The sequence below is a fragment of the Pagrus major genome, chromosome 21 (assembly GCF_040436345.1).
Source record: "Pagrus major chromosome 21, Pma_NU_1.0".
Classification (NCBI taxonomy): Eukaryota; Metazoa; Chordata; class Actinopteri; order Spariformes; family Sparidae; genus Pagrus; species Pagrus major.
In genome coordinates, this window is record NC_133235.1 from 4,125,395 (window position 1) to 4,145,165 (window position 19,771).

General features: G+C 40.6%; 1 protein-coding gene across 1 annotated transcript; it reads right to left on the bottom strand.

The window, feature by feature from the left end:
- Positions 1–691: 691 nt before the first annotated feature.
- Positions 692–16,966, bottom strand: LOC141016469 (uncharacterized). The gene is made up of 13 exons (XM_073490854.1): positions 16,844–16,966; positions 16,308–16,401; positions 15,776–15,938; positions 15,500–15,684; positions 14,843–14,920; positions 14,479–14,532; positions 14,207–14,344; positions 13,681–13,746; positions 13,333–13,491; positions 1,336–1,425; positions 1,004–1,229; positions 859–897; positions 692–750 (listed from the first exon to the last, which is right to left on the bottom strand). Exons 3-13 carry the CDS (start codon positions 15,858–15,860, stop codon positions 692–694), a joined length of 1,179 nt encoding a protein of 392 aa, XP_073346955.1. The 5' UTR covers positions 15,861–15,938; positions 16,308–16,401; positions 16,844–16,966.
- Positions 16,967–19,771: the final 2,805 nt, after the last annotated feature.

The following is a 19,771-nucleotide window of genomic DNA, read 5'->3' on the forward strand; positions in this document are numbered from 1 at the left end:
AGAAAAGTCATAGAGCATCATTACCACCTTTCATTATTGCACTAGTTAACATTCCTACCTCCACCACTATGTGCAATAATACCATTTCTAATTCTCCTTATATTTATATTTCCCGTACCTTCATTAAAACATTTCTCATTAACTTTAAACTAAACTTGTTTGTTGACCCCTGTACGTATTGACCGTCTGTCAACTTGGTCTTATACTTTTTGTATGTCTACCTGCTACTGTAACAAGTACATTTCCCTAATATGACATGACCAAAAGTCAAAAATCTAAACTTAACTGGTGCTAAAAACATTGCACCAAATATCTCAACATAAAACACTTTCTTGAACTAATATCAACTTCACTTTATACTTCAAACAATGCTTACTTCCCCATTCAATTATTTTTACTTTTTGATTACAAAACAAACCACCTCTCACATGCTGCACTCAAACATCACAAAAATTCTGGTTCACCTTTTACACACAAAGAGAACTACTAACAGACACTAACACACGTGGAACACTTCAAACACTGTAAGATAATGATTGTTTGCTGTTTCATAACTTATGTCAAGTTCAAACACACTAAACACCATACAATTTTACACAAAGAACACAACACACACAGTTACACACTAAACAAAAACTTTATTAAATATTTACACAAAAACAAAACAATAAATACACATGATAATAACTTTTTAACTGGCGCCAGGAGTATTTGCTCCAATGTCAGGCTCAGCCTCTTCAGGGTCTGCTACTACAACAAACAACATAAACACACAAACAACTAAGTTATTACACTTACATTACACTCCCACATAAACGCACAGACAAAATATCACCAACTACCACATTTAAAACTTACCATTCACACCAGCCGCTACCAATTCTGCATCACTTAGTTCTGCAAATAACCACAATTACCACTCTGTTACACAAACTCTTCCAATTATTGCCACACATAATTTCCATATACTTGTAGTAATTACTGACACAACAGCTATACTTACCATCTGAAAGAGGCACAGGCTCTGGCGCTGAAACCTGAAGTTGTGCCTTCAACTGCGAAATGGTCTGCTCTTGCTCCTCCACAACCCGTCGCAGCAAGGCCACCTGCTGCCCAGCCGCACTGCTCCTCTTCAAAAATTTCGTACATAACGAAATTGTTTGATGTCCCATCCTCACACACTGAGAGTATCTCTCCTGAGGTGTCACATCTGGATCCATGGACGTATACTGACACATACACAACATACACCAGTTACCTCACAATACTCACAACTACAAAAACTCAAACACATTACATGACACCACTCTCACCAAATGCTCATGAACTACTTACACAAAGGAGCTGAAAGTCCTGCCTCAGCTGGACAAGCTCGAAGTCCTGCACTTCGGCAAACTTCATGGGTGAAGTCGGGAGACTCATTTTCTATGAAAACACACATCCCGTTGACACTTATTACATATCACTTCATCACACACTAACAACACCAACATTAATATTACTTGTAAAACACACATTTGAGTGTGCGTGTTGACACAACGCTAACATTGCACATCATTGTTGCCGTTAGCCACAATGCTAGCTTACCAGCTTAACTTTAAACATCACTAAACACTTTCAATACACTGTCCGAACGGTATAACGACATAGCGACACAACCATCTGTGGTGCTCACACTTATGTTGTGTTGTTAACGTGTAATATCGTCATATTAACTATTGTCCAACAAGTCAACCACATATGAGATACTCACCTTTCCTTCCGCAGACAAAACAACCGGAAAGAAGAGTTACCGTGGACTTTATAGCCCGCTAATGTATGGGAGGTGACATTCTCCAAACAACCTATCATAATCTCTAAGTCCATGGAGCCATCGTTGACTGACAATCACGTCGCACTTCACGTAACAACAACAGGAAGACACACGTAGCAAATGTAACATTGTCATAATTATACATGTCGTTCACTCGACAAAATACAGACAAATGTCACACAAAACAACGAGCCGAGCCAAAACAAAATAACGTAGCAAATCGTACTGTCTGTAGCAACTTATGTCAGTAAACAAATAACACTAGTACGTCGAAAATGTCATTCAGCTATGTCGGTTCGACAGACTCCTAATAACACTTCTGGCGGAAAAACAAACGTTAATCCCTAGCAAATAACTCTAACTCACCAAATCGTTATCGCATGTCCGCGCCTCATTCCCTTACTGCATTTCACTGAAGTTTGCCCAAAAACACAGCCCCCTACCCGCGAAAGAATGAATCAAACAACATCACGTTTACTCAAAACGACTATGTGATTGTGTAATTTAACCCCTAAATCGTCCCTTTCTCACTTTCCATGACGTTTGATGAATGACGAAGTCAAACACAACACATTATAACACCATCTACATAATAATAAACAGTCCACAACTATATCTTCACATTATCAGGAAAATACCAAATAATCACCTTAAAAGAACATACACGTCATCGCTATGACGTGTGCCGTGACGCCTCTATTAAAACAAAAACGCCGGACACCTGTGAGTATTACACTGTGGTTTGTCTTTTACGCTGGAGATGGAGGCCGTGTTACACAAACTATAACAAACAATTAGCAAACTCAACTGAGTCCCAATTTAAAAAGGGTTAGACTGAACTATAGTGTCATTACTGTAATATGAAGTGTTGACAACTACTTGTTTTTCTAACACTCAAAACAATGCGTCAAAACCAACACACACAAAAACCCAAACACAACACAAATACACACACACACACACACTTTCTGCCACACATATCACAGGCCTGATGTAAGTACCTCATCACATTTCTAATACAAATGTTACTGTTGTCAGCTGTGTTACATGTATCATATTTAGCTAAACACCATTCCATAGCATCACCCACTTGAAATAAAAAGCCTGCCTCTTGTCCATCACTCACACTTCATTATATAACACATTCCATACAAATTACATATAACTGCAAAAAGATATGTTAACATGCAACAACAAACACCACTATTAACAGGCATATGACACAAATAACAACTTCATAATAAACAAAACCACAACTTACTTACAGTTTCTTCTCATTACAAACAAGATCATTTGTAAACGTCTGTAAAAACCAAATCATGTGTCATCTTAACTTAGACACTATATAAAACAAAAATTCACTACAAATCTTAACAATTCTATGATAACACAATAAATGTATTTTTCTAAACCAATACATTTTACAATCACAATCATGAAAACACTAAGAAAAATCCCAACTAACATTAACAATAACAACATTGGAGTCCTCTCAGTTTTCTATCCAGACCCATTATAACATCTTCCATGCAGAACAACAAATGTCAAAGCCTTTTCACAGAAGCTTTAAATGTATTAGCAATGTACAGCAGGTAAATGTGCTGACAGTATGAAACACTGTCATCTGATAAATCTTTACTACCTTGATTGACATGCATGAGCCTAAAGCCAGCACGTCACTCTAGAGTAAATACAATAAACTCAAAAAATCAAACACTACAGTTAATGTATCTCATTGGAATCAATCACTAAACACCTGAAACAACCCAAATGCTTATAGGTAGAAAGACACGCCATTTGTTCTCATAATTACTTGCAATGACCTCTCACTGCTCTCTCCTCTCTGCAACACTCCCTTTCTGCTGAAAGGCAAACAACTCACTGTTTCACACGTCCAGGTTCAGGTCATGCTGTGTATAGACAACAGGCCAACAGTTCAATAACTGTGAACAACTTTGACAATACTACTTTAAAGACCGTTTAAGCTCCGCTCAAACATTTTGCTAAACCTGTGTTGACAACTTAAATGATATTTGTCTTAAATTTTCTCCAGGAAAAACATGCACACCCCAACACCAACATGTCACAACAGCAACATGCCTTGACAGTAACATGCCCCAACACCAGCATGCCCCAAGAGCACCATGCCACATGAGCAGCACATGCCAACCCGCGTAACCTGCGAGGGCCCGTTCATCGCTGCTTGCAGCTTTAATTATTTTTAGTTTTTTTCCTTCCTCCGAAATGATCGCATTTTTCACTGCCTGAATGTGAATGAAAACGCGATTTTATTTGGCAAAGTCATTAGGCCTGGCGAAAAATTTGATAATCTCTTGTCGTTGTGAATTTCCACCACTAGGTGGCGCTACAATCAAGGAAAGTGCGTTTTGGTTAATAACTCCCACATACTTTGTCACACATTCAAAAGCCTTATATCCACGCATTCAGTGAATCTTGCTGAATCTCCTGATATAGGCCACGCCCATTTCCGCCTACCGTTTTTTTTCGCTAGCGCATGAAGTGTCGCAAACCTACTTTTTCGAACTCCTCCCAGGCAATTTCACCAATTTGCACCAAACTTTGCACACAGCATCAGTGGACGCTCCTGACAAAAAGTTATTAAAAGAATTTTGCTATTCCAAACAATACTCAAGTTATTAAATAACAACTTCCTGTAGATTCGGGTCACAACAGGAAGTGTTGTATATCTCCACATTGGTGTGTCCAAATGACGTCAAACTCAGGATACTACTTGCTCATGAGCCCCAAAGGCTCTGTGCGAAATTTTGGCCGTCGACCACTAGGTGGCGCTATTTAAATTGAAGTATTTTATATCTCGACATCGGTTGGTCGGATGAACACAAAACTTGGTACACTCATTGCCACTGCCCTCCTGAGGATAGCTGACAAAGGGGTTACCGATCTGACACTAGGTGGCGCTCTGGTGGCAGTTTCATTTTATATTTGGCACTGTGCCCACACCATAACACTTATGGATATGAAATTCATAGGGGTGGTATAGACTGGCCCCTGTAACTCACACACCAAAAATGACCAGCAGGTGGCGCTATTATCAAGAAAAAACGTTTTTTGCTAATTACTCCCACATAATATGGTGCACATCGTTAAAAATTATATCTATATGTTCCCTGAATACAGCCGAACCGTGTGATGTAGGCCACGCCCACGTTCGCACTGAATTTCCATTCGCAAATTCGCCAAATGTCGCAAACCTACTTTTTCGAACTCCTCCCAGGCAATTTTTCCAATTTGCACCAAACTTTGCACACAGCATCTGTGGACTCTCCTGACAAAAAGTTATTAAAAGAATTGTGATAGCCTAAAGAACGACCAAAATATAAAACAACAATTTCCTGCACGTTGTGGTAAACCACACAGTCTTGCATATCTTGATGAAATACAGTCCGATTAACACAAAACTTTTTTGATTTGTCTTCCATGCCCACATGAAGGTTTGTGCCAAATTCGGTGCATATCCACCAATAGGTGGCGCTTTTATTGCTAAATGACGAAATGACAGCTTGACTGCCTTCACTTTCATTTCCTCAATGGAAGTTGTTGCAAGTAGAAGCCCCGACAGCAGCATGTCACGACAGCAGCATGCCCCGACAGCAGCGCGCCCCGACAGCAGCACGCCCGACAGCAGCACGCCCCGACGCGCGTGGACTGCGAGGGCCCGTTCATCGCTGCTTGCAGCTTTAATTAGGGCCCGAGCAGGGAACCTGCGAGGTCCCTATTGTTTTTCTCGTGATTATTTTTATTATTTTTTTTCTGACGAAATGATCGCATTTTTCACTGCCTGAACATACCCCAAAACTCACCAAACTTGGAATATAGATCAGACGTGGCGAAAAATTTTATAATCTGTTGTTGTTTTGAATTTTCACCACTAGGTGGCGCTACTATCAAGGAAAGTGTGTTTTGCCTAATAACTCCCACATACTTTGTCGCACGTTCAAAAACCTTATATCCACGCATTCAGTGAATCCTGCTGAATCTCCTGATATAGGCCACGCCCATATCCGCCTGGCGTTTTTTTTCGCTAGCTCGCAAAATGTCGAAAACCTACTTTTTCGAACTCCTCCCAGGCAATTTCAGTGATTTGCACCAAACTTTGCACACAGCATCTGTGGATGCTCCTGACAAAAAGTTATTAAAAGAATTTTGATACACCAAAGAACACTCAACTTATTAAATAACAACTTCCTGTAGATTACAGTCAAAACAGGCAGTGTTGCATATCTCCACATTGGTTTGTCCGAATGACGTGAAACTCAGGATACTACTTCCCCATGAGCCCCTAAGGCTCTGTGCGAAATATTGGCCGATGACCACTAGGTGGCGCTATTTAAATTGAAGTATTTTATATCTCAACATCGGTTGGTGGGATGAACACAAAACTTGGTACACTCATTGCCATTGCCCTCCTGAGGACAGCTGACAAAGGGGTTACCGATCTGACACTAGGTGGCGCTCTGGTGGCAGTTTCATTTTATATTTGGCACTGTGCCCACACCATAACACTTATGGATATGAAATTCATAGGGGTGGTATAGACTGGCCCCTGTAACTCACACACCAAAAATGACCAGCAGGTGGCGCTATTATCAAGAAAAAAGTTTTTTTGCTAATTACTCCCACATAATATGGTGCACATTGTTAAACATTATATCTATATGTTCCCTGAATACAGCCGAACCGTGTGATGTAGGCCACGCCCACGTTCGCACTGAATTTCCATTCGCAAATTCGCCAAATGTCGCAAACCTACTTTTTCGAACTCCTCCCAGGCAATTTGTCCAATTTGCACCAAACTTTGCACACAGCATCTGTGGACTCTCCTGACAAAAAGTTATTAAAAGAATTGTGGTAGCCTAAAGAACGACCAAAATATAAAACAACAATTTCCTGCACGTTGTGGTAAACCACACAGTCTTGCATATCTTGATGAAATACAGTCCGATTAACACAAAACTTTTTTGATTTGTCTTCCATCCCCACATGAAGGTTTGTGCCAAATTCGGTGCATATCCACCAATAGGTGGCGCTTTTATTGCTAAATGACGAAATGACAGCTTGACTGCCTTCACTTTCATTTCCTCAATGGAAGTTGTTGCAAGTAGAAGCCCCGACAGCAGCATGTCACGACAGCAGCATGCCCCGACAGCAGCACACCCCGACGCGCGTGGACTGCGAGGGCCCGTTCATCGCTGCTTGCAGCTTTAATTATTAGGGCCCGAGCAGTGAAACTGCGAGGACCCTATTGTAATTGTAATGATTATTATTATTTTTTTTCTTCTGCCAAAATGATCGCATTTTTCACTGCCTGAACATACCCCAAAACTCATCAAACTTGGAATATATGTCACACCTGGTGAAAAATTTTATAATCTGTTGTCGTTGTGAATTTTCACCACTAGGTGGCGCTATAATCAAGGAAAGTGTGTTTTGGCTAATAACTCCCACATACTTTGGCCCACATTCAAAAACCTTATATCCACGCGTTCAGTGAATCTTGCTGAATCTCCTGATATAGGCCACGCCCATTTCCGCCTACCGTTTTTTTTCGCTAGCTCGCAAAATGTCGAAAACCTACTTTTTCGAACTCCTCCCAGGCAATTTCATCGATTTGCACGAAACTTTGCACACAGCATCTGTGGACCCTCCTGACAAAAAGTTATTAAAAGAATTTTGATATTCCAAAGAATACTCAAGTTATTAAATAACAACTTCCTGTGGAATCGGGTCACAACAGGAAGTGTTGCATATCTCCACATTGGTGCGTCCAAATGACGTGAAACTCAGGATCCTACTTCCCCATGAGCCCCTAAGGCTCTGTGCAAAATCTTGGCCCATGACCACTAGGTGGCGCTATTTAAATTGAAGTATTTTATATCTTGACATCGGTTGGTCGGATTAACACAAAACTTGGTACACTGATTGCCAATGCCCTCCTGAGGATAGCTGAGAAAGGGGTTACCGATCTGACACTAGGTGGCGCTCTGGTGGCAGTTTCTTTTTATATTTGGCACTGTGCCCACACCATAACACTTATGGATAAGAAATTCATAGGGGTGGTATAGACTGGCCCCTGTAACTCACACACCAAAAATAACCAGCAGGTGGCGCTATTATCAAGAAAAAACGTTTTTTGCTAATTACTCCCACATAATATGGTGCACATTGTTAAACATTATATCTACGTGTTTCCCTGAATACTGCCGAACAGTGTGATGTAGGCCACGCCCACGTTCACACTGAATTTCCATTTGCAAATTCGCCAAATGTTGCAAACCTACTTTTTCGAACTCCTCCCAGGCAATTTTTCCAATTTGCACCAAACTTTGCACGCAGCATCTGTGGACCCTCCTGACAAAAAGTTATTAAAAGAAATGTGCTAGTCCACAGAACGCCCAAAATATAAAACAACTATTTCCTGCGCATTGTGGTCAAACAGACATTCTTGTGTATCTTGATGAAATACAGTCCGATCAACACAAAACTTTTGGCAATTGTGTTCCATGGCACGATGAGCATTTCTCCAAAATTTCGTGCAAATCGACCAATAGGTGGCGCTTTTATTGCTAAATGACGAAATGACAGCTTCACTGCCTTCACTTTCATTTCCTCAATGGAAGTTGTTGCAAGTACAAGCCCCGACAGCAGCATGTCACGACGGCAGCATGTAACGACGGCAGCATGCCGCGACGGCAGCACGCCCCGACCCGCGTGGACTGCGAGGGCCCGTTCATCGCTGCTTGCAGCTTTAATTAGGGCCCGAGCAGGGAACCTGCGAGGTCCCTATTGTTTTCCTCGTGATTCTTATTATTAGGGCCCGAGCAGGGAACCTGCGAGGTCCCTATTGTTTTTCGAATGATTCTTATTATTATTATTATTATTATTATTTTTCTTTTTCCCAAATGATCGCATTTTTCACTGCCTGAACATACCCCAAAACGCATCATATTTGGAATATATGTCACACCTGGTGAAAAATTTTATAATCTGTTGTCATTCTGAATTTTCACCACTAGGTGGCGCTACAATCAAGGCAAGTGTGTTTTGGCTAATAACGTCCACGTATTTTGTCGCACATTCAAAAACCTCACATCCACACGTTCAGTGAACTGTGCTGAATCTCCTGATATAGGCCACGCCCATTTCCGCCTACCGTTTTTTTTCGCTAGCTCGCGAAATGTCGCAAACCTACTTTTTCGAACTCCTCCCAGGCAATTTCACCAATTTGCACCAAACTTTGCACACAGCATCTGTGTACCCTCCTGACAAAAAGTTATTAAAAGAATTTTGATATGCCAAAGAATACTCAAGTTATTAAATAACAACTTCCTGTGGATTCGGGTCACAACAGGAAGTGTTGCATATCTCCACATTGGTGTGTCCAAATGACGTGAAACTCAGGATACTACTTCCCCATGAGCCCCTAAGGCTCTGTACAAAATCTTCGCCTATGACCACTAGGTGGCGCTCTTTAAATTGAAGTATTTTATATCTCCACATCAGTTGGTCAGATTGACGCCAAACTTGGTATACTCATTGCCACTGCCCTCCTGAGGACAGCTGACAAAGGGGTTACAGATCTGACACTAGGTGGCGCTCTGGTGGCAGTTTCATTTTATATTTGGCACTGTGCCCACACCATAACACTTATGGATATGAAATTCATAGGGGTGGTATAGACCGGCCCCTGTAACTCACACACCAAAAATGACCAGCAGGTGGCGCTATTATCAAGAAAAAACGTTTTTTGCTAATTACTCCCACATAATATGGTGCACATTGTTAAACATTATATCTATATGTTCCCTGAATACAGCCGAACCGTGTGATGTAGGCCACGCCCACGTTCGCACTGAATTTCCATTCGCTAATTCGCCAAATGTCGCAAACCTACATTTTCGAACTCCTCCCAGGCAATTTTCCCAATTTGCACCAAACTTTGCACACAGCATCTGTGGACCCTCCCGACAAAAAGTTATTAAAAGAAATGTGCTAGTCCACAGAACGGCCAAAATATAAAACAACAATTTCCTGCGCATTGTGGTCAAACAGACATTCTTGTGTATCTTGATGAAATACAGTCCGATGAACACAAAACTTTTGGCAATTGTGTTCCATGGCAGGATGAGCATTTCTACAAAATTTCGTGCAAATCGACCAATAGGTGGCGCTTTTATTGCTAAATGACGAAATGACAGCTTCACTGCCTTCAGTTTTGATTCCTCTATGGAAGTTGTTGCATGAACAAGCCTCGACAGCAGCATGCCCGGACAGCGGCATGTAACGACAGCAGCATGCCCCGACAGCAGCATGTAACGACAGCAGCATGCCCCGACGGCACCACGTCCCGACAGCAGCACGCCCCGACCCGCGTGGACTGCGAGGGCCCGTTCATCGCTGCTTGCAGCTTTAATTTTTCTTGTTCCCAAATGATCGCATTTTTCACTGCCTGAACATACCCCAAAACTCATCAAACTTGGAATATAGATCAGACCTGGCGAAAATTTTTATAATCTGTTGTCGTTGTGAATTTTCAGCACTAGGTGGCGCTATAATCAAGGAAAGTGTGTTTTGGCTAATAACTCCCACATACTTTGTCGCACATTCAAAAACCTTATATGCACGCGTTCAGTGAATCTTGCTGAATCTCCTGATATAGGCCACGCCCATTTCCGCCTACCGTTTTTTTTCGCTAGCTCGCAAAATGTCAAAAACCTACTTTTTCGAACTCCTCCCGGGCAATTTCACCGATTTTCACCAAACTTTGCAAACAGCATCTATGGATGCTTCTGACAAAAAGTTATTAAAAGAATTTTGATACGCCAAGGAGTACTCAAGTTATTAAATAACAACTTCCTGTGGATTCCGGTCACAACAGGAAGTGTTGCATATCTCCACATTGGTGTGTCCAAATGACGTGAAACTCAGGATACCACTTCCCCCTGAGCCCCTAAGGCTGTGTGCAAAATCTTGGCCCATGACCACTAGGTGGCGCTATTTAAAATGAAGTATTTTATATCTCCACATCGTTTGGTGGGATTAACACAAAACTTGGTACACTCATTGCCACTGCCTTCCTGAGGATAGCTGACAAAGGGGTTACCGATCTGACACTAGGTGGCGCTCAGGTGGCAGTTTCATTTTATATTTGGCACTGTGCCCACACCATAACACTTATGGATATGAAATTCATAGGGGTGGTATAGACTGGCCCCTGTAACTCACACACCAAAAATGACCAGCAGGTGGCGCTATTATCAAGAAAAATTTTTTTTTGCTAATTACTCCCACATAATATGGTGCACATCGTTAAACATTATCTCTATATGTTCCCTGAATACAGCCGAACCGTGTGATGTAGGCCACGCCCACGTTCGCACTGAATTTCCATTCGCAAATTCGCCAAATGTCGCAAACCTACTTTTTCGAACTCCTCCCAGGCAATTTTTCCAATTTGCACCAAACTTTGCACGCAGCATCTCTGGACCCTCCTGACAAAAAGTTATTAAAAGAAATGTGCTAGTCCACAGAACGACCAAAATATAAAACAACAATTTCCTGCACGCTGTGGTAAACCACACAGTCTTGCATATCTTGATAAAATACAGTGCGATTAACACAAAACTTTTTTGATTTGTCTTCCATGCCCACATGAGGGTTTGTGCCAAATTCGGTGCATATCCACCAATAGGTGGCGCTTTCATTGCTAAATGACGAAATGACAGCTTGACTGCCTTCACTTTCATTTCCTCAATGGAAGTTGTTGCAAGTAGAAGCCCCGACAGCAGCATGTCACGACAGCAGCATGCCCCGACAGCAGCATGCCCCGACAGCAGCACGCCCCGACGCGCGTGGACTGCGAGGGCCCGTTCATCGCTGCTTGCAGCTTTAATTATTATTATTTTCCTTTGTCCGTCATGATCGCATTTTTCACTGCCTGAACATACCCCAAAAGTCACCAAACTTGGAATATAGATCAGACCTGGCGAAAAATTTTATAATCTGTTGTCGTTCAGAATTTTCACCACTAGGTGGCGCTATTATTAAGGAAAGTGCGTTTTGGCTAATAACTCCCACATACTTTGTCGCACATTCAAAAACCTTAAATCCACGCGTTCAGTGAATTATGCTGAATCTCCTGATATAGGCCACGCCCATTTCTGCCTAGCGTTTTTTTTCGCTAGCTCGCGAAATGTCGAAAACCTACTTTTTCGAACTCCTCCCAGGCAATTTCACCGATTTGCACGAAACTTTGCACGCAGCATCAGTGGACCCTCCTGACAAAAAGTTATTAAAAGAATTTTGATAAGCCAAACAATACTCAAGTTATTAAATAACAACTTCCTGCAGATTTCGTTCCAAACAGGAAGTGTTGCATATCTCCACATTGGTTTGTCCAAATGATGTCAACCTCAGGATCCTACTTCCTAATGAGGCCCTAAGGCTCTGTGCTAAATTTTGGCCGATGACCACTAGGTGGCGCTCTTTTAATTGAAGTATTTTATATCTCGACATCGGTTGGTCGGATTAACACAAAACTTCGTACACTGATTGCCACTGCCCTCCTGAGGACAGCTGACAAAGGGGTTACCGATATGACACTAGGTGGCGCTCTGGTGGCAGTTTCATTTTAGATTTGCCACTGTGCCCACACCATAACACTTATGGATATGAAATTCATAGGGGTGGTATAGACCGGCCCCTGTAACTCACACACCAAAAATGACCAGCAGGTGGCGCTATTATCAAGAAATAATGTTTTTTGCTAATTACTCCCACATAATATGGTGCACATTGTTAAACATTATATCTACGTGTTCCCTGAATACAGCCGAACAGTGTGATGTAGGCCACGCCCACGTTCGCACTGAATTTCCATTTGCAAATTCGCCAAATGTAGCAAACCTACTTTTTCTAACTGCTCCCAGGCAATTTTTCCAATTTGCACCAAACTTTGCACGCAGCATCTCTGGACCCTCCTGACAAAAAGTTATTAAAAGAAATGTGCTAGTCCACAGAACGCCCAAAATATAAAACAACAATTTCCTGCGCATTGTGGTCAAACAGACATTCTTGTGTATCTTGATGAAATACAGTCCGATGAACACAAAACTTTTGGCAATTGTGTTCCATGGCACGATGAGCATTTCTACTAAATTTCGTGCAAATCGACCAATAGGTGGCGCTTTTATTGCTAAATGACGCAATGACAGCTTCACTGCCTTCACTTTCATTTCCTCAATGGAAGTTGTTGCAAGTACAAGCCCCGACAGCAGCATGTCACGACAGCAGCATGTAACGACGGCAGCATGTAATGACGGCAGCATGTAACGACGGCAGCATGCCGCGACGGCAGCACGCCCCGACCCGCGTGGACTGCGAGGGCCCGTTCATCGCTGCTTGCAGCTTTAATTATTGTATTGCATTTATGAATTTTGTAGTAAATGTTCATGTGAATAAAAACATGGAACACTTTCTGCCATTCTTTCTTTTTTAATTGCTGGCAAAATATGTAAATTGAAACAGAACAGACCACAGAAAATACAGAAATCTTGCCTCCTTCCCTCCACGGCATAAGGCAGTGCAGTGGACAAGGCATGTTTGACCTGAACCAGTTTTGTAGATTCATCAGTAGAGATCTGAAGGAAAATGGAGAAAAAAGCATTATTACATTCCTAAATAGCCAGGTTATCATTCCCCGTACAGTACCATCACATTGTGCATAACACGACTTGAAAGTGACGAGTCATTAAAAACATGAAATTGAATTGAATTGGATTCCTTAATACAGTTGTTTTTCTATTTCACTACTGTGTCATATTCATTACCTGGTCACTTAAGCTTGCAGAGTTTCCATCATTAAATCCACCATCATCGACCAAGGGATGTTCAACCTTTGAAACCATTATTAATACTGTAAATACAATTCACTGAATAGACATTTTCACCCCAGTTACATTAAGGTGGAAATGATTAAATGATTTAAATAACACTTTGAAAATATTTTGCCTCACATACCTACCTATGACATGCTATTAGGACAATAATCCCTAAACCACAACACATTTCGGTGTGCGATTTGATGTTGATGGCATATGATATAAAGGAGAACGATGCATAGCATAAAGTTTTGCGTTACTATGACTTACCTATCACATAAAAGTATAACAAATATTTTGAGAGAAAAAATCTGTTGCAACTTTGTCTTTCAAACATGGTGCATGAACTGGAAACAACAAGTGAATGAGAGACATTCTCCTAGGCCCATGGAGGTTCTTGTAAATTAAATACCATGAAAAGAATTCATTTGCATATGACCAAATGTTTGGTTTTTGCTTTGATTTGCATACTCACAGAATTATTCATTCTGGTGAACAGACTCAAAGTCATCTGCCTCTCTCTCTCAAATATCTTTTTCTTGGCCTCATCGTAACGTTCCTCACACCGAGCATGATGCTGCTTTAGGTTTTGCAGATGACGGCTTGCCCTTGACTGTCCATATCAAGAATCAAATGTAAAGAACCTTAGTCTTAGTAAAGATTCTACAATATTTGCTCAAATAGTAAATATCCCCAGTCAAAGAACATAACATTTTTGAATGAAGGAGAAGAAGGCAGCTGTCTTACTTGCTTTGCAGTAGCTGTCTGGTGGAAGGAGACACCTCCAGTGGTCTGGCTGACCTTAAATTAAATGACAGAGATTCATTATTTGTTTGAGATTACACAGAACTGGAACTAGAAATTATGATGCAATTAATTATACTGTAAATGAAAATAATAGTGGTTCTAGCTTCTTCTGTTGTTGTCAAAGAAAGCTCTAAACCCCACACTGATGTGAACTGATCTACTTCCCCAGAAATCCAATATTGATATTGTGAACATTTCACACAAACTGATTGTTTTAAAACAGTGAAAGGGCATTTCATGTATGCACTGGGCCCAACTGAGACATATACTTAATTCCAAATAGAATAAATTAATGTGTAATTACCTGTTGGAAGGATGAAGTGGATCTCTCACTCACTTCTTGGTCTGCAGAAGGTTGAGTCAGGATCTGAACACTTGGTGTCTGCAACAAAACACAACAATACAGTGTCAGAGATATTCTGTACTATAAATCCTGACTAATTAATGAACAAATGATCATACTTGTTTCAGTGAACATAATTCACAGGAGGATCTAGGCTCATTATGCCAAACTCTATAGAAACTGCCAACACTGTACAGCATCTGCTACCCAACAATATGAGGACATGTAACACACACTCTACAGTCGATGGGTCAGACAATATGAGGACGTCACCTGAAACACACTCAAGTCTTTCACAGCCTAAAACAATATGAGGACATGTAACACACACTCTACAGTCGTTGGGTCAGACAATATGAGGACATCAACTGAAACACACTCAAGTCTTTCACAGCCTAAAACAATATGAGGACATGACAACTGAACACATGTAGAGTCCATGTTCCTGACTTCTAACGTCTTCTGTTGTTGTCAAAGAAAGCTCTAAACCCCACACTGATGTGGATTGATCTTGTAACTAGAAATTACCATCAATAATTTTAATTTAATATGTATCTTTTTATCTCCTAATACTTAACAGATCTTTTACTATATAATCTATGAAGAGGATTTACTCACCAGAGCTCGCCATGGCCACTGAGATTCTCCATAGTCATAGGTTATTTCACTCTCTGCTTGGATGTCTTCAATAGCAAACAAGCAAAGATGAGGTTTACCCTGGACTGTCAACTTTTTCATTTTGCAGTTTGGGGACTTCCATAACCAGCCGGCCCAGTGAGTCATCTTCATGGGAGGTATCAATGCTAAAATTGAACAAGGAAACATATCTAAGTTTTCTCCACTAAAACCATAATGTTGTAAAGAACAATTAATCTTTTACAGGCCTTTACTTACCACCATGAGCTATTGTTCCATTCAAAATCAAACAGGAAAGCATTTTGCTTCTCTGTGTACTTGTTCCGCCGCTTGTCCCGTTCATATTGTGAGATCAACTCCCCACGGTACTCGACCACAAAGGATCCCTTTTCAATTGGCGCACAGGCAAATACACCACGTCCTAATACACAAAAGTTCACTGATTAGTGTCAAGTAATACAATCCAAATCAGGTTTACTAACTCCATCTGATCAGGTATTGACAAAACATATGCCGAACAAACAAACATAAGACTTTTTAACAGTGAGAAAAAGATCTGAATGATGTTTGGTGATGTCTGGAATTGATGGTTAGGGCTGCAATCGATAAAATCACTTATTATTAGTATTATTATTAAAACAGATGGCAACAAATTTCATTAGCAATTTGTTGTGTTGTGCGATTATGTCGTCATGATGTCTAGTAACGTTCACGCAGTAAACATCAGGAATGATATCTAACATACCTTTATAGTCACTGATCCACTGGACCTTTAAACAAGGCTTGTCACCTCCAGATAGAGTAGCCTCAGCTTCAGGACGAAGTCTGGCTCTTCTTTAGGACATGCTCTTTACTTGGCCATGTACTCCTCAACCTGCAAACATCTACATGGGAAGATGACAAAAAGTCAGCGAGACAAGTACAAAAAAAGACCAGTACTTATTTTGAATCAAAGAGGACTTATAAAATGGTATTATTCATAACTCATTTGCTGATTAGGCTAATAGATGAGTGCAAACCCTGTGCAAATGTCATTAAACATTAAAAAACTTTAACAAATAATATTAACCTACCAAAGCACCAACAATGCAACTTCAAAGATAAATACTGCTATAAAATCATTATAAAACTGCACTCTACCTGTACTGAATAACTAGTATCATCAGTTTGTGTTAAATAGGACTTTGACTGTCTCTGCAGTTGAAGATGAAAAAGTTTGTTTGGAGAATCGTCCCTTTCACTCAGGTTTGCATTGTTATGAACAGTTATATTTAGCAACAACTTCTACTATCTGTTGTTGAAGATTACGCAAAAGTAATTAATTACCATTTATGATGCATCCCTTCCAGTTTGTTTGAGTCCACTGCGTGTTTGAATTCCGTTTAGCTAATTAGCTAGCTAATTAGCCAACTTTACCTCATGGTGGGTGTCTAGCATGACGTCGAAGGATTAAACGTCTCCTGAGCGCTGAAGGTCCCGGATGTGCCGTTCAGCTAGAGCTCTGCTGCAGTCGTATCCGTTTCAGAGGCTTTGCTTTGGCAATTAGCATCTGATTGGTCTATCGACAATATCCAGCATCTATCGACCAATCAGATGCTGCAATACTGACTGACTAACCAACCAACGCTGATCTCAAACGCAATCATTGTGTAAAGCTGGTTGCCAGCCGCAGTATGATCAAACGGAAACAAAACTGAAACCTAGTATAAAACTGAACTGTGTATAGAACTCTAGATGGCTTTTATTTTGAAAGAAAGAGATACAGGAAGTGGTTAATGCAGGAACTTCACCAGTCACAGACTTTCCTCGTCGTGTTTACAGTGGAAGCTCAGCAGCACGCACCGGAGTTCAGGTAAGAACAATGTTTCTAAGTTGTTGAGAGTTGTCACAACAATGTTTTGCAAACTGCTGTTACAGTTAATTTGGTTCCATTTTCATGGGAAACTGTTCTTAAACAACACTTAATAGGCATGTGAAAATGTCCTCATTTTCCCCAGTGTCCTGATTGTGGTGTGTTATATAGGTGTGTTGTTTTAAAAATGTCCTAATTTGTCATGAAAACAAGAGCAGCACTTCTGGACCTCCAGATGAAAATACAGATGATTTTTTTAAAAAAAAGTAGTATAATGTGTTGTTCTGAAGGATTTTACAGTTGCTCAGTGAATTATGTAACTTAATTACCCACTTTTAATGACTAAATGAATTACTAAATGAAGCTGGCATTGTGTACTGTGCGGTTTTTAATAGTGTTTTAATAGTTGTTAAACATCTGCACTTTACACAAGGCTATATTGTAAAAAGTATAAGGAAATGTTCATTTAAAATATAATTAATGAAGTGTTGGCTATGTCAATCAATACTTATAGGTACACAAAGGGAGGAGAGACTGACCCTGATGATGACCATATTGAACTGGATAACAGCAGCAGCGGCAGGAACCTCCCAGTTCAACCTACTTTTGCTGTACCTAAAGGTTCCTAAGGTAGAATACTAATTAACTAAACATGTTACTAGCCCACCATATAGCAATATGTGAATTGCTCTTTTATATTGCATGCCTGCTGGAATGTTGTTGTCTCTTAAAACATTTTGGGTGACAACAAGTAAAGCTTGACCACCTCAGTATGTTATTTCAAAGTTGTCAATGCTTAAAGATCCCCTCCAGACATGTTATGAGATTAAATAAAATACTCTACTTTGAAAAGGTAAATTATCTTGTCAAAATTCTTCATTTTCACAATTTTTGCCTAAATGATATACTTTCTTTTATCGCTGTGGCATCAGGGAGCATCACAGACACAAAACACAAATACTATATTTACATTACTTTGGAGTATTTTATAAATGTATTTGACAGGGCTGAAGAGCAATACACTTTGACACACTCAAAGGGATTTTGTAAGGCCACACTACTCACAGGATGTATGTAATCAAGTTCAATCTGTGTGAGCACATGCTTCCTGCCTCAGCCAGTGCAGTGGACTGTCCTTCATGGTAAACATATTTTCTGGACTGCAATACCTATATAAAATGTATCTTACTTTTTAGAATGTAAACATTTGAATGCAATAGGAAAAGGCTATGGATATAAACAACTGGTATATGCTTGTTTGCTCATGGTCATTTACTGGCAGGCGTGGTTAAGTACTAGTGGTTCTGTATTTCTGTTCAGTTAAGATATCTAAAGTGCTAACTTTACCTTCAATATATTGTTCATGTGCAACCCCAATTCCAGTCCAGTTGGGATGCGGTGTAAAATGTAAATAAAAACAGGATGCAATGATTTGCCAATCTCATAAACCGATTGTGGTGCTCTGCTCCCAGTGTTCCCCTACCGTTATATTCTTTCTCTTGAGCAGAGCCATCAGCACTTTGCTTTTCTTTTCCAACCAATGAACTTTCTTCATAGAGAAGATACTGCAGCACTTTCTGTGTTAATAGATTGCTGGAATCTGTCCCTCAGGAATGTCTTCTGTCAGTTCCAAAACTCGAGCATGATTCTGTATCCGAACTGCCCTGAGCAGAGTTCTCCACACTGCATGAAAAGTGGGATATTTGGCAGTAAACAGCAATGTAAATTGCTGTGGAAGTTCATGTTGACAACTCAGCTTCAGACTCCTGGCAAGGAGTCAACAATTTGAGGTGAAACCAGCTTATCTCTATCATCAGAGCAGTGGATGATGCACTCCATTTGTGGTTGCTGTGGTGGTGGGCTGTTACTTAACCTACTTGTTCACTGGTATCCATGTTCAGTCAGCTTTCAATTGCAACATACAATCAGAAATCATCATTACTTTGATGCAAAATATGAAATCCTCTGTCAGTACTTTGGTTCCATGTGGACGACAACAGAGAGTTCCACTAACATCAAACTAATATTAACTAAATTAATTAATCATCGTAACATGTACATGAACAATATATTGAGGGTAAATTAGCACTTTAGATATCTTTACTGAACAGAACCACTAGTACTTACCTCACCGAGAAGCCCCTGGCTGCAGCCCGCAGATCGGGGCGTGCCTCAACGTTGAGCCACGCCCACATTGAGCCGCGCCCCCCACGCTTGACTCCCCTCCGGGGGCCATCTGGTGGCGGAGACTATGAACGGCAAGTGGACGCTCTGTGTAAATAATATTTTAATTATGTGTATATAAACAGTGGTTAAATTGCCTTTTGTAAGGCCTTTTTCACTCTCAGCGGTCAATATCGCTCAAAACCTTTGTATTTACCTCGCACCATTGGTTTAATACA